Source organism: Scyliorhinus torazame, chromosome 9, assembly GCF_047496885.1.
Source record: "Scyliorhinus torazame isolate Kashiwa2021f chromosome 9, sScyTor2.1, whole genome shotgun sequence".
NCBI classification, from domain to species: domain Eukaryota; kingdom Metazoa; phylum Chordata; class Chondrichthyes; order Carcharhiniformes; family Scyliorhinidae; genus Scyliorhinus; species Scyliorhinus torazame.
This window is the reverse complement of record NC_092715.1, coordinates 47,304,970-47,319,361: the sequence shown is the minus strand read 5'-3', so window position 1 is coordinate 47,319,361 and position 14,392 is coordinate 47,304,970. Positions and strand designations below refer to the sequence as shown.

At 46.3% G+C, this 14,392-nt stretch overlaps 1 protein-coding gene across 29 annotated transcripts in view; it reads right to left on the bottom strand.

Annotated features, from left to right (window-relative positions):
* The window catches only part of LOC140429166 (teneurin-3), a 3,593,949-nt gene that overhangs the window by 104,793 nt on the left and 3,474,764 nt on the right, over positions 1-14,392 (bottom strand). For all 29 annotated transcript variants that reach the window (XM_072515817.1, XM_072515806.1, XM_072515811.1 and 26 more), the window contains 3 exons: positions 13,030-13,149; positions 5,835-6,096; positions 3,794-4,061 (listed from right to left, as the gene is read on the bottom strand). In XM_072515817.1, coding sequence (XP_072371918.1) covers positions 3,794-4,061; positions 5,835-6,096; positions 13,030-13,149 — 650 coding nt within the window. The remainder of the gene's footprint in view (positions 1-3,793; positions 4,062-5,834; positions 6,097-13,029; positions 13,150-14,392) is intronic.

The following is a 14,392-nucleotide window of genomic DNA, read 5'->3' as shown; positions in this document are numbered from 1 at the left end:
CGCCAGTGATCGGGACGCCATTTTTAAATGTCGCTACACTGAGGAGTCCCGGCGAACGAATGGAGCTCCTCAGCGCCCAAAACGGGGTTATGTGCGGCCCCGGCTGCACGTTCCCGCTGAGGTCCCCTACCTAACTGGGATGCCGTTTTATAGCGTTGTGTTTCTCCGCACTGCGAGCATCGGGAAACATGTGGCTAAATACGCTCGCTTAGGGACTTTGTTCCCATTTAGTTAAATCCCGCCCATTGTTCTTACTTAGTTGTTCATGGGATGTGGGTGTCACTGGCAATATCAGTATTTGTTGCCCATGCGTAATAACCTTTGAACCAAGAGGTTTATTCGGCCATTTTAGAGGGCAGATAGGAGTCAGCCACATTTCTGAGTCTGGAGTGTCATGTAAGGGAGAATGGGTAAGGATGGCAGCTGTCCTTCCCCATAGGGGGCATTAGAGATGGGTTTTCACAACAACTGATGATGGCACGGTCATTGAGACTAGTTTTCAATTCCAGATGTTTTAAATGATTGAATTTAAATTCCACCAGTGGGATTTGAACCCATGTCTCCGGAGAATTAGCTTGGGCCCCTGGCATGGGTGGCACGTTTGCACAGTGGTTAGCACTGCTGACTCACAGCTCCAAGGACCTGGGTTCAATTCCAGCCTCGGGTGACTGCCGATGTGGAGTTTGCACTTTTTCCCCGTGTCTGCGTGGGCTTCCTCTGGGTGCTCCGATTTCCTCCCACAGTCCAAAGTTAGGTGGATTGGCCATGCTAAATTGTCCCTTAGTGTCCAAAAGGTTAGGTGGTGCTACGGGGATAAGGTGGAGTCGTGGGCTTAAGGAGGGTGTTCTTTCCGAGGGCTGGTACGGACTCGATGGGCCGAATTGGCTCCTTCTGCGCTGTAAATTCCATGAATCTATTATTAGTCCAGAGACATTTCCACTCTAACTCCATCTTCCCACTGAAGTTACCTCATGTCACTCCTTCTCATAACTTACATGAGGCAACTCTCTTGGTAATCGAGTTGAGGGTGAATTCGTGGCAAACATACAGGAACGAAACTTTGTCAATGACTAAATTGCAGTGAACCCACTTCCTATTTCATTGAGCATTGGAAACCATTAGTGGTCAGCAATCTCCAATAGTTTCACTAACATGATAAATCTACAGAGCAGTCTTCAGCGAACCGATGCCTGACCTTTACATTCTACATCAATGCTGGAGTGGGGTTTAACTGGACCTTTGTTGTGGCTGGGAGGGTGATGTCAAGGAGAATGTGACATTAATGGTAAAGTGGCAGAAAACACCACAGCTGCAAACTTGGGAGCGAAAAGAATTGTTTTTATATCGGTGGGAGTTCTTTCACAGCAAAAAAGCTGGAGCTTGTGTTTGTCGATGGAATCTGTACAATTTCTTGCACTCTGTAGTCCAAAACCATTTAATTTGAAAAGGTTTACTCGGTTTAATAATATAAATATTCCCTCAGAGATCCCCGTGCACTCAATTCCTGTAGTTCGTGCCATTCATTAACATGAATGATAAAATCAACCTTTTCACTTAGAATTAGGTATTGCTGCAGGGATCCGGGGACCCTGATTGAAAAAAAAAGCGTCTACTTTGAGCTCCCCTGACTGTGCTGCGTGGAACTGAACCACACGAGACAATCTATGCTGACTTAGTAGGGTTCTGTCAAAACAGCAGCCAGTGCGCAGCAAGTGGACCTGGCACATGGTCGTAAGGGAAAATCAACTGCAGTCAAAGTGCTGTGTCCAGTGCAAAACACCATTTCGATGGTATGATAGCAATTCAGTAAGCACACATCAGGGGCTGAAAGGCTTTAGTTACTGTGGTAATCACCACTGTTGTATATAATAGGAGATGTGTGGTAAGGCCCTGTACTACAGGTACGGGGGTAGTCCCTGCCTGCTGGCTCCGCCCAGGACGCGGAGTATAAATATGTGTGCTCCCCATGAAGCAGCCATTTCGCCAGCTGCTGTAGGAGGCCACACATCTTAGTGTAATAAAGCCTCAGTTGTATTCAACTCTCGTCATTGTGCAAATTGATTGTGCATCAGTTACAAAGAGAGATTAGAGAAATGGAGGAGGGTTTGTTTTATTGGGGGGGGGAGGGGGTTTGATTGAGGTGTTCAACATTATGAAATGTTTTGGTGGGGCGAATAGGGAAACATTCTTTTCACTTTTGACGAGGAGCCACCAATTTAAGATCACGTCAAAGGATCATAGGGAATGGTTGGGGGGATTTTCCTTTAAGCAGTGTGTTGTTAGCCTGCGGAATGTTGTGTCAGAAACAATGGTGGAAATAGAAGCCAAACCAGCTGAAGAAAAAATGGATATGTAGAGAAAGAAAACTGAGGTGGAATGAAGTGACTAGTTCTTTCAGTCACAATGAACCTAATGGTCTCCTTGTAAGATTCTCTATGATTGCAGGCTCTTAGCTTCCCATTGTTATGAAAATTATCTCTACTGAAAGCTCATGAGCAGAGATAGTGGGTGAGGGTAGTATCTGGAACTAAGATAGGGGCATCACGGTGGTGCAGTGGCTAGCACTGCTGCCTCAGAGCGCTGAGGACCCGGGTTCGATCCCAGCGCCGGGTCACTGTGTGGAGTTTGCATATTCTCCCCGCATCTGCATGGGACTCACCCCACAGCCCAAATATGTGCAATGTAGGTGGATTGGCCATAATTGGGTACTTTAAATTTATTTTAAAAAGGAACTAAAATGTTGGAAATACTCGGGAGGTCATGCAGCCTCTGGGGAACGAGTAACAAAGTTAACGGGTGTGATTCAGCCACCGTGTTGCACCTGGCGCGGAGCCGAGCACGACAGGTGAATCCCGAGTGAGCCCCAAACTGGGCTTCGCGTCGATCGTGTGTCACCTGGTACAATCTGGATCAAACCCTTGCATTCACCGGCGCCTGGGTGATTAGCACTGGTTTCCCCAAGCGTGCACCAGGCATGATGGCACCTTGAGGGCCTTGGAGGCCATTAAACCCCCTCGGGTGGTCGGGGACACTGTAGGGTAGTGCCCTGGCACTCCCCCTGCCACCCGGGCAGCAAGAGACAGGGTGTGGGGGCCAAGTCCATTAAAGGGGCAATGGGAGGGGTGGGGTTTGAGAGGCCCATTGAAAGGTTGGGGTGTGTGAAGGGGGGTCCTGAGGTGGTATAGAGATCGGGGCGGCCTTTCAAAATGGCGCCCCGCTTTCCAAGGCGGCGATCCCGCTGGCAAGCTCAATTCCCCAGAGCCAGAAAATGTGGCCTCGGTGGGGAGAAACTCACGAGTGTCCAAATAAAAGCTAAGTGCCATTGAATAGCGGTCTCATTTTCGGCATTGTAGCTGTTGCGAAATACCTCGCCCAACCCGCCTGAAACCGGACATCGAAAGCTTACCGGTGAATCGTGCCCAATGTTTCAGGCCTATGACCTTTCATCATCTGTTCTCATGAAAGGTTGCAGTCCTGGAATGGTAACTCTGCCTCTCTCTTCACAGATGCTGCCTGGCGTGCTGAGGATTTTCAGTCTTTCCCACTTTTAAATCAGATTTCCAGCATTATGCTTTTGTATTGTGTGTGGGCAGTATTGGGTTTGCTTGTACTCTTCAGTGTAGTCGATAATTTGCCCAAGCAATCCCTGGCAATAGGGCCAGAAATCAAGGACGATGACTGCCGTGTGGCTGGGTCCAATATTACCTGTTTGCAGCTACAGATGCAGGATAAAGAAAGCTGGACCCACACGATAAGCAAACACGGCAAGGCAAAATTCTTCTTTCCAACTTACCGACTGCTTCAGACAGGCCATAGACCTTTTGGTTGTAGGCATCGGTTTTGTCCCAGATGAAGGTGTACGCCAAATTTGGTGATGCTGGGAACCATTTCTGGAACAGCCGACCCACCACAGCCACCATCAGGTGAACCTTCATCAAGTTGAACGGCACTGTGCCCTGGGTCAGTGTGACTTTCAGAACCGGCTTATAGCCAGCAGCACGTGAGCTCAGGTAGGTTAGCTTCAGGTTGGTGCCAGGAATCTCGGTTTCTTCATGAAGCACCTGAAGGATATATCAGAGAGAGAGAAGATCAGAGAGAGAACCAGAGAGAGAGAGAGAAGATCAGAGAGCAAGAGAGAGAGACTTTGTCTACAGCTGAAGTAAAGGCAATGATAATGCTTACAATCACTGGGGAGATTTTAAGACCAAAACAAACAAAAAAAAATCACTTATTTCATTTCAACTGTGATTTCTCCTGGGCAAGCATTACCAACACCCCATTAGACAGTACAGATGGAGCCATCAATATGGAACAGGAAATGTGATTGAAGAATGTAATTATGCCTGTACACAGTGCCATGAAGTTTATATTAACACAGACCCCAGGTGTGTGAATGTAAACCTTGCAATGAAACAAAGTCATAATGCTACTGTGACAGAGTGATGTTACATGTTGGGAAATGAATGCGTGGCACCGTGTAGGAGAGGAACCCCCCCCAATCCCCACCCTGTTGTGAAGGCAGCTGGTGTGAACAGATATAAAGTACTCCCCCTGCTGCAGGGCTGCTGAGAGAAGGATGGAAAATTAGCTGTTTTAGAGTTTTTAAAAAATGACCCTAAGGTCACAAAGTTTTACAAACTAGAAATGTCCCCAGTTTTTGTTCTGGTCTGCAATGAGTTAGCTGTTTCAGCTGGCCATGGTGTTTCCATTTGTTTGGGAGCCCAGAACTATGGAAAATAAATCTAAGATAGTCACTATTAAATTCAATAAGGAATTCAGGGGCAAAATCTTTAACTGGAAAGTGGCAGGAATGCGGGGCTTGGTAACCTGAGGTGAATCGGCGCTGAGGACCCAGGTTTGACCGCGGCTCTGGGTCACTGTCCGTGTGGAGCTTGCACATTCTCCCTGTGTTTGCGTGGGTTTCACCCCCACAATCCAAAGATGTGCAAGGTAGGTGGATTGACCACACTAAATTGCCCCTTAATTGGATAAACATAATTGGGTACTCTAAATTTATAATAAAAGACTTGAGGTGAATCGCTTTCACTCATTTAAGGGGAAACTACGTAAATAAATATAAGGAAGAGGGGGGCAGCGCTAGGACACACAAGATTGCACTTCTGAGCGAGCACAGCATGAGTTTCAACGGCTTTTCCTCACCTGTCTTTTCACGTTTTGTCTGACCCCCATGTGCAGCAGGTGGCTGAGGATGGGATCAGGGACAACTATAATGGTTCCCATGTTTGAGAGGAGACAGTGGCGTTGTGGTATTGTCACTGGACTAGTAATCCAGAGCCCCAGAGTAATGATCTGGGGACCCAGGTTCGAATCCTGCCATGGCAGGTGGTGAAATTTGAATCCAATAATAAAAATCTGGAATTAAAAGTCGAGTGATGGCCATGAAACCATTGCCGATTGTCGTAAAAACCCATCTGGTTCACTAATGTCCTTTCAGGAAGGGGATCTGTCGTCATTACCTGGTCTGGCCTACATGTGACTCCAGATCCACAGCAATGTAGTTGACTCTTAAATGCCCTCAGGGATGGGCAATAAATGCTGGCCCAGCCAGCAACGCCCACATCCCATGAATGAATAAAAAAAAACAGCCTGCTGGACATGGTGACGTGTAAATGTTAGCGTACAGTCAGGTGAGTGGACAGCAGCGCCAAGTGTGGAAATGCCTTGAAGGGAGCAAAGGAAAAGAATGGCGAGGATGGGAAATCTGACGGGTGACAGGCCTCAAAGAGGTTGCTGGAAAGCACTGACCAACACTCTAAACATTTGACTTTTCTTTTGGTTTGTCAGAAGAAGGATGTGGAGCAGGAACCATCTACCTGTGTCTCAGGAATAATGGGGCTCTCCGAAGGAGATGACCGGAAGAAGGTGGACAGAGGGGAAGCCAAGATGATGGGATTTGGCCTCACAAATCCGCTCAGGTCGCAGCTGGGAATCTCATTCTCTTCCTTCTTCATGACCATGGTGTCCATTACGTAAAAAACGTTCCAGGGAATCCACACAGTGTGGTGCTGGGTGATGAATGGGACACGTTCAAAGCACAGAGTGAGGGAGGCTCCGCCATTTGCCACCAAGTCAAACCTTGATCAAAAGAAGAGTCACAGAAGGAAAATCAATATCACTCAAGGCTTCAAACAACATAATGGAACTGGACTTTATCTTTAAAATTACTGAGCATGAAATTTGTGCCACTCAATCACATTAAAATCATTCACCATTGTTATCGTGGCTCCTACAGCACAACAGCTTGAATAGAAAATGGCGATTTTCTTTTTGAGAGAATAATTTCTGGTCTTCAGGCAAGGAAATACAATTTGTAGAAACTATTCACGTGATTACGCGACTGATGATAACAGGTAGCAGCGAAGAAATTGGGTTTAATGTAATCGCTGTGTTGTGAATTGTGGAATTGTTTGGCCCACAAATGTCCTGCTTGGTGCAGAGCTGGACCACGGAGATCAGGAAGGTTCAGGATTCCTTTCCTGGCTTCCATGAAGTTAAGCATCCCCAGTAGCATGGTAACAGCATAGCTACATTTGGCCTCAGCACCCGTAGGTCGTCAGCGAGGTAGGGTGGGGGAGGAGAGGATCAGTTAAAGTTCCTCGTTACTCCTGTTTTAAGGCACGCGTCCAGTGCAGACAGTATTGAGCTTGGAAGGTGATTCTCCCTGTGGTCAAAAGCCATCACAACACTTTCTGGCTCCGCTCTCACAGGCACAGTGCCTTCCTACTAAGCATTGTACCTGGAGAGGTCAACACCTGGACAATCACATCCGTTTAAGAAATGCAACATTGGAGAAATGAGGAGAAACCTGGAGGTGGCTAAATGATTTTGCACTTAGTAAAGCGTTAGAACTCCCTCTCAATCTTAAAAATCTTCAAATTAGATTAATTTTAGGCTCTTTAATAAACAGAAGAAGTTTCAATTCATATAATTAACCATTCTTGTCACTCGGGCAGCACGGTGGTTAGCACTGCTGTTTCACGACGCCGAGAACCCAGGCTCGATCCTGACCCCGGGTCACTGTCCGTGTGGAGTTTGCACATTCTCCCCGTGTCTGCGTGGGTCTCACCTTTACAACCCAAAAAGATGTGCAGGGTAGGCGGATTGGCCACGTTAAGTTGCTCCTGCTAAATTGCCCCTTAATTGGAAAAAAAAAGAATTTGGTACTCTAAATTGTTTTTTAAAAGATACTCGATGCCTAGGGTGGTCAAGGCTGCTCATCCTATTGTCTCAGAGGGACAATACAACAACATGCATTTATATACAGCCTCTAACTTAATTAAACACTCTAAGGTACATCAGAGGGACATTATTAAACAAGACATTGAGCCACATAGGATATATTAGGGCAGATAGCTTAAAGCTTGGTTAAAGAGGTGGATTGTATCTTAAAGGAACGAGAAGTAGAGAGGTGAAGATGTTTAGGGGTGGAGTGTAGATTCCAGAACTTAGGCCTTAAGGCAGCTGAAGGTTTGGCCACCGACAGCAATGTGATTAAAATTGGGGATGTTCAAGAGGCAGCACGGTAGCATTGTGGATAGCACAATTGCTTCACAGCTCCAGGATCCCAAGTTCGATTCTGGCTTGGGTCACTGTCTGTGCGGAGTCTGCACATCCTCCCCGTGTGTGCGTGGGTTTCCTCCGGGTGCTCCGGTTTCCTCCCACAGTCCAAAGATGTGCAGGTTAGGTGGATTGGCCATGATAAATTGCCCTTAGTGTCCAAAATTGCCCTTAGCGTTGGGTGGGGTTACTGGGTTGTGGGGATAGGGTGGAGGTGTTGACCTTGGGTTGGGTGCTCTTTCCAAGAGCCGTTGCAGACTCGATGGGCCGAATGGCCTCCTTCTGCACTGTAAATTCTATGAAAAAGGCCAGAATTAGAGAAGCACTAACATATCGGAGGGTTGTAACGCTGGAAAAGATTACAGAAGTAGGGAGGGATGTGGCCATGGAGAGATTTGAAAACAAAGATGAGAATTTTAAATTCAAAACATTGCTTAATTGGGAGCCAATGCAGGTGAGAGAGTACCGGGGTGATAACTGAATACGTACAAGTGGAATGATCTATATTTTACAGAGGGCAGAACTTAGGAAACCCGCCAACAGGGCTTTTGAATAGTCAAATAATAATAATAATAATCGCTTATTGTCACAAATAGGCTTCAATGAAGTTACTGTGAAAAGCCCCTAGTTGCTACATTCCAGCGCCTGTTCGGGGAGGCCGGTACGGGAATTGAACCCGTGCTGCTGACACTGTACTGCATTACAAGCCAGCCGTTTAGCCCACTGTGCTAAAGCCCGCCCCTAGTCGCCACATTCCGGCGCCTGTTCGGGGAGGCCGGTACGGGAATTGAACCCACGCTGCTGGCATTGTTCTGCATTACAAGCCAGCTGTTTAGCCCACTGTGCTAAACCAACCCCGATTGCTAAACCAGACCCAAATGCAGAGATACCAAAAGCATGAGTGAGGTTTTCAACTGCAGATGAATAATAACCTTCCTGTGATGATGGACAGTTCGAGTAGCTTCCTCTAGTGCAACCCAAAACCATTCACTAAAGTTGCAATTTCACATCTCTGGTCGCCTCCTTTTGTTTCCTGCCTTTATTGTGTCAATTGCCTGCGGCTTACAAGCCAAAACGTCAACATGAATCCACAGTATGCATCGGCAATCCAGGACAACAGGCATTGAAGTGACCTTCCACTCTGCACTCCTTGTGAGCATAGTCCGCAGATGGGAACATGGGAGCATGGAATCACTCCTACAATCTTAACAGCTAAATCACAACAGCAAATCTATGTTTGCTGCACTGCTTTTTCCTTGTTCTCTTTATCCGTCCCCAAATCCTCAACGGCACCTTCCAGCTCTGCGCCCTTTGTCACCAAGAAGTACGAGAAATTCGAAACACCATCACCTCCGAGTTCTCTTCGAACACATACAGCTTCGACATATGCAAATGTTCCTTCACCATCACTGGGTCAAAATGCTGGAATTTCCTACCTAGCACCATTACAAATGCACTTCAATGCAAGGAATGCAATAGTTCAAGGAGAAGATTCATGATCACCTTCTTAGAGCAATGAATACAGCTTTGTTAGCTTTATTCAGTGGATCCAGTTTCCTTGGGGGCCAGTAAATAACAGCGTAAACTCACTGTGCCATCAGGGGAACTTCTTCAATCAGATTTTCTCCCTTTTCCAGATGGCCAACACATCTTTGTTTGGCCATTCAGTGCAGACTGGACCTCTGGAAAATTCTGTCCCTGAGAAAGTCCGACTGAGCAAGCCAGTGAATTGTGGGACGTCATTTAGTGGGGCGTGCCTGGTCCTCTGTCCTCATTTTTACTTCAAGAGTCAAGTGGGATCAATATTTTGAGATGGAAAGAAGATTGACAAAGTTACATTTCAGGTGGAGACTCTGTTAGAACACAGGCCCATTTTCCCCATGAAATCTAAACCTTTATTGTTTCTGTGCAGAGGCAGATGGACTGTTTACTGTGGGATCAGCACAGTTATATAGCACCATCTGCAATGATGAAAGCAACAAATTAGATAATATAAATTGTGCTTGAAGGTGATTCAGGAATCTGGCGGGGTAGGGGTGAACTACTTCCTCTGGTGGGAGAGTTTACGACAAAAGGGTCAGTACTTGAGAATGAGATTGAGGTGATCCATGAAACACTTTCGTCACACAAAATATGGAGCTCTCTCTCTTGAAAAGCTGCTGAGGTTGGGCCGATTGGAAAGTTAAAAAAAATGGGATAGATTTTCTTTCTCGAAGGGTATTACAAGATAAGATCAGGTAAACAACATTAAGGTGAAGAAGTGCCATAACATCTGAAGGACAGAACGGGCTCGAGGGACTGAATGGCCTCGCCATGTTGAGATGTTCGATTGTTTAATCACTGGACATTGCATCAGTGGCCTAAAGGGGTCATGTTCTGATCATTACAAGGGAAAAATAACTGCAGACAGCACTGAAACATTAAATAATTGTTTTCATGGCAGGGACTTAAAGGAAAGTCATAAGTGCTGGAATGGAGCAATTACATCAATATAATTGCTATTCATGTTCCTATTGCACATGCGGTTTCAATACCTTTCATCACAAAATTACCTCGCCATAAATATCAGACAGTCACCTGATGGGACAGAATTTGAATGTTGCTGAAAAGAGAGATGTGTTGTCGAAACTTTTCATCTTGCACTCGTCTGGACAAATACAAGAATGCCAAATTTCAAAATGTCACAATAATTTATAACATAAGATAAAAGGCTCCTGATTTGTTGACAAGTTGACTCTGATTGGCTGAGTTGTTGGCATGGAGAAAGCAGCAGGGGAGACGAACCATAAACTCTTACTATTCTTTCAGATATTGAGATTTAATGCAGGCATTCCCCTGACAACTCATCAAGCTCAACATGATCCATGTTTTATTGCTGGAATATAAACAGCTCCATTTTCCTGTGTTAGAACTCAGCAAGATTGTGTCATGTGAAAGTACCTTTAAGAAATTTGTGTTTATAAATGGGTGTGTATATAAATATCTGTAGTGAGAGTACCTTTAAGAAATGGGTGTTTACTACTGCAGTGATGTCAGAGAGTGGGTGGAGCTAGGCTGTCTGTCAGCTTCTTACTTTCGTTTTTGAGCAGGCTGCAGGGTGTGTGTTAGTTTCGTTATCAGTGTTGGAGCTGAAGCCAGATCAAGCAGGTGTACTGCCGTTCTCTCTGCCATCAAAAGACTATCGCTTGATCATTTGGTGAATTCAGAATTATAAATGTTTTCAGTAGTGACTTTAACCTGATGTGCTTCTGATAAAGGTTTTGTTTTTAAGTCGTATGGATGTTAAAAAGGAAAGCTTAAAGGTTTACTTAATGTTGTAGTCTTTGGGGGTTGTATTTGAATTAATGGTTGCTAAGATGTTCACTGTATGTTTTAAAAAGGTTCACTTGAGTTCAGAGAATAAACATTGTTTTGCTTAAAAAAATACTTTTCCATTTCTGCTGTACCACACCTGTAGAGTGGGCCGTGTGCTCCCCATACCACCATCTATTAAAAGTTGTGAGTCAGGTGAACTCCATGATACACTTTGGGGTTCTCTAAACCCTGGCCCATAACAATTGCAACACAGAAAGAGGGCATTCAGCCCATTGGGTCTGAGCCTTTCAAAAAGGGGGGAAAAAGAAACTCATTGATCAATTTAACCCCACTTTCCAGCACCTGGTTCACAGCCTTGCAGATTACAGCACTTCAGGTGCAGATTGAGGTACCTTTTAAATGAGTTGAGTGTTTCAGCCTCAACCACCAACTTAGGCAGTGAATTCCAACACTCTCTGGGTGAAAAGGTTTTTCCTGATGTCCCCTTCAATCTTTCTACCAATCACGTTAAATCTATGCCTCCTGGTAGTTGACCCCTCAGCTACATGTCATTCTTGTCTACCCTATCTAAGTTCTTCATAATATTTTACACCTCAATTAGGTCATCCCTCAGCCTCCTCTGCTCGATGGAACACTACCCCAGCCTATCCAATTTCTCCTCTTCGCACAACTTTTAAGCCCTGGCAACATTCTTGTAAATCTCCTCTGCATGGTGCTCAGGTGGCATCAGGGGTGCCAGGGTAACACACTGCCCAGAGCCCACCCACCCGGGGCCCCGATCGCCTGGGAAACTCCCACAAATGCACACCTGGTCCATGTTTGCGGAAACCAGTGGTAAACGCCACCTGGTCAGGGTTTCCGAGGCGAGGTCATTAGGTCTCGTGCCTTGCGTAACTCCGGCGCAGGCATATTGAAGTGAGACTAACTATTCACTTGTGTCTGCAAATCTGGACCCGCCCACTGAGGGCAGGATAAAGTTTGCAGCGCCTCGCGAATTCTCGTTCGATCTGGCCGAGTTCCCACTGGCATGGTTGTCATGTGGTTCCACCCGGTGGGAGCTCGGCGTCGTGGCTGCGGTGGCCGTCCTGGTGGCGGGCGGAGGGATCAGTCTCTGGGTGGGGGGGGGGGGGCGGGGGCTCCACGACGGCCAGGCCCACGATCGGGCACCACCAATCGGGGGGGCATGCACAATCGGGGGGGGAGGGGGGGCAACCTTTTTCCACGCCGGCCCTCTGTGTGGGTCCACCATGTCGCGCGGTGCATGCGCCGCAAGATGCACGGACCCACGGCCGGAAGTATAGGGCCCCATATCGGCAGCGGGAGCTGCGCGACGCACGCCAGGGCTCTGCAAGCCCCCCTAAAGTCGGAGAATCACTCTAGACTTTTTAGAAAAAAGTCCGGAGTGATTTGCGCCCGTTTTCTGGCGGGCGTGTGGACATCGCCCCATTATTGGAGAATCCCGGCCCACATTTGGGTGTAGTGTGTACAGTTTTGGTCTCGTTCTTTGAAAAAGGATATAAATGTGTTCGAAGACAGAGATTAAAGTTTTATTTCTCTCAGAGGGTTGTTAGTCTATAGAATTATCTTGCCCAGAAAGCAGCAGAGGCTGGGTCATCTAATTTATTCAAGTCTGAGTTCAACAGAGTTTTGACAGAGAAGGGAATCAAAGGGTTATCGGGCGGGTGGTGGGGGGAGGCGGCGGCGGCGGACAAGAAAGTGGAGCGGACACCACAATCAGATCAACCATATTCAAAAGGCCGACAGGCCTAATCCTACTGCTAAATCCTGCATTTCCATGTAACAGGGCAATGCAGAGATGGAACTTCAACTGGTTTCTTCTGTGATACAGACTGTCTCTGTGGGGCAGTAGCACTCTGAAAATCGCAATGGCAGGTTTGAGCTTACCGCCCTGTTCCCATTCCCAGATGAAACACTTGTCCAAGCTGAAATAGCATTTGGTAGAATTGCCCGATTGCACACACGATAGCAGAGCTTAAAGCACACCTGGACCATGGAATAACTACAAGTTGAATACAAAACATGTTGCTGTGCTACTTAGGTTTAATTCCCGATTACCGCCTCCAGGGGTTCAATCACACGCAAGCTGCATTTTTATCTCTCCCCGCATAAACTCACATTCCGTCCTGGCGAGTGATGGTGTGGCCGTATTGTGGGTAATGCAGAAAGGACACGTTTACTCCAATGAGGGGTGTTCCGTCTGCAGTAAGCACCTGCCCTCTGATAACGGAGCTCAGGCTGTGAGGGATGTGTCAGGGAAGAGAAAAAAAGAGAGGGGAATCAAACATCTTTCGAAGGAGTTACCCGCACACAGAAATCTTCAGTCTAAAAAAACACGTGCTCTGTGAAAAGACCATCAGAACAACTGTGATCAAATAATACCAGCAAAGACATTCTAAAATAATTCATCTTCATAAAACACTAATATTATTTCAGATATTGTGATTTAATGCAGGTATTCCCCTGACAACTTATCAAGCTCAACATAATCCACGTTTTATGGTTGGAATATATTCAGCTCCATTTCCCTGTGTTCTTTAATTTCAGATGCTATCTTCCAACTTAGCATGTAAATAAATAATGAATTGATTATTAAAATTTCCAGGATATGGTAAATGGGGTTAGTGGGCGATGGTAGTGGGGGAAGGGGGAATTGGGTAGCCGAGAGGAAATAGGAAACAATCATTCTTCAAGTTTTAATTAAATTCGGTGGCTAAACTACATCAGGGCAATTTAAATAACTGCAGGTTTTGCTGTACATCAGGTGCTCGTGCACCACGGAGCCACCTGCTAGTTTTGTCCGCCCTTTATTTCCAGGTCATTACAAATTCATAAAAAGCGCATTAAATAATTTGTGCCCCCGTTACAGCACTTCGTTAGAGCCTTGATTAAATTTGCACCGTACATCATTAGCCTGCTTTGAAGATTCTAACGGACTTTTAAAGAGTTATCCATTTAGCCGGAAGCAAGGGAATCTACGGTTGAATTTGTGGATTTACAATGGAAATGCTCCCATCAGCCACATGAAGGCAATGCCAATGTCTCAACAAAGATACTTGTGCAGTTTGATAATCGGTGCCTGAAGGTTCTGCTCCTTTGATCATATTCTTAGGCAACTGATATACTTTCTTTCCATTCGATTTTTTTCTTCATGGGGTATATTCTATATTCCAAGTGAAACCTGTTTCCAGGCTCCTGCAATTCTAGCGAAAGACGATTCTGTAATAACGTGGGGTTAGGCAGGCCATGGGACACGAATGAAATCTTAAGCAGGACTTGGGACACTTATGAGACTGGGGGATCGATATTTCCAATGGGGAATACACACTCCCCCATTGAGGGGCGGGGTACATGGGCGGCACAGTAGCACAGTTGGTTCACAGCGCCAGGGACCCGGGTTCGCTTCCCGGCTTGGGTTACTGTCTGTGTGGAGTCTGCATGTTCTCCCCGTGCCTGCGTGGGTTTCCTCCGGGTGCTCTAG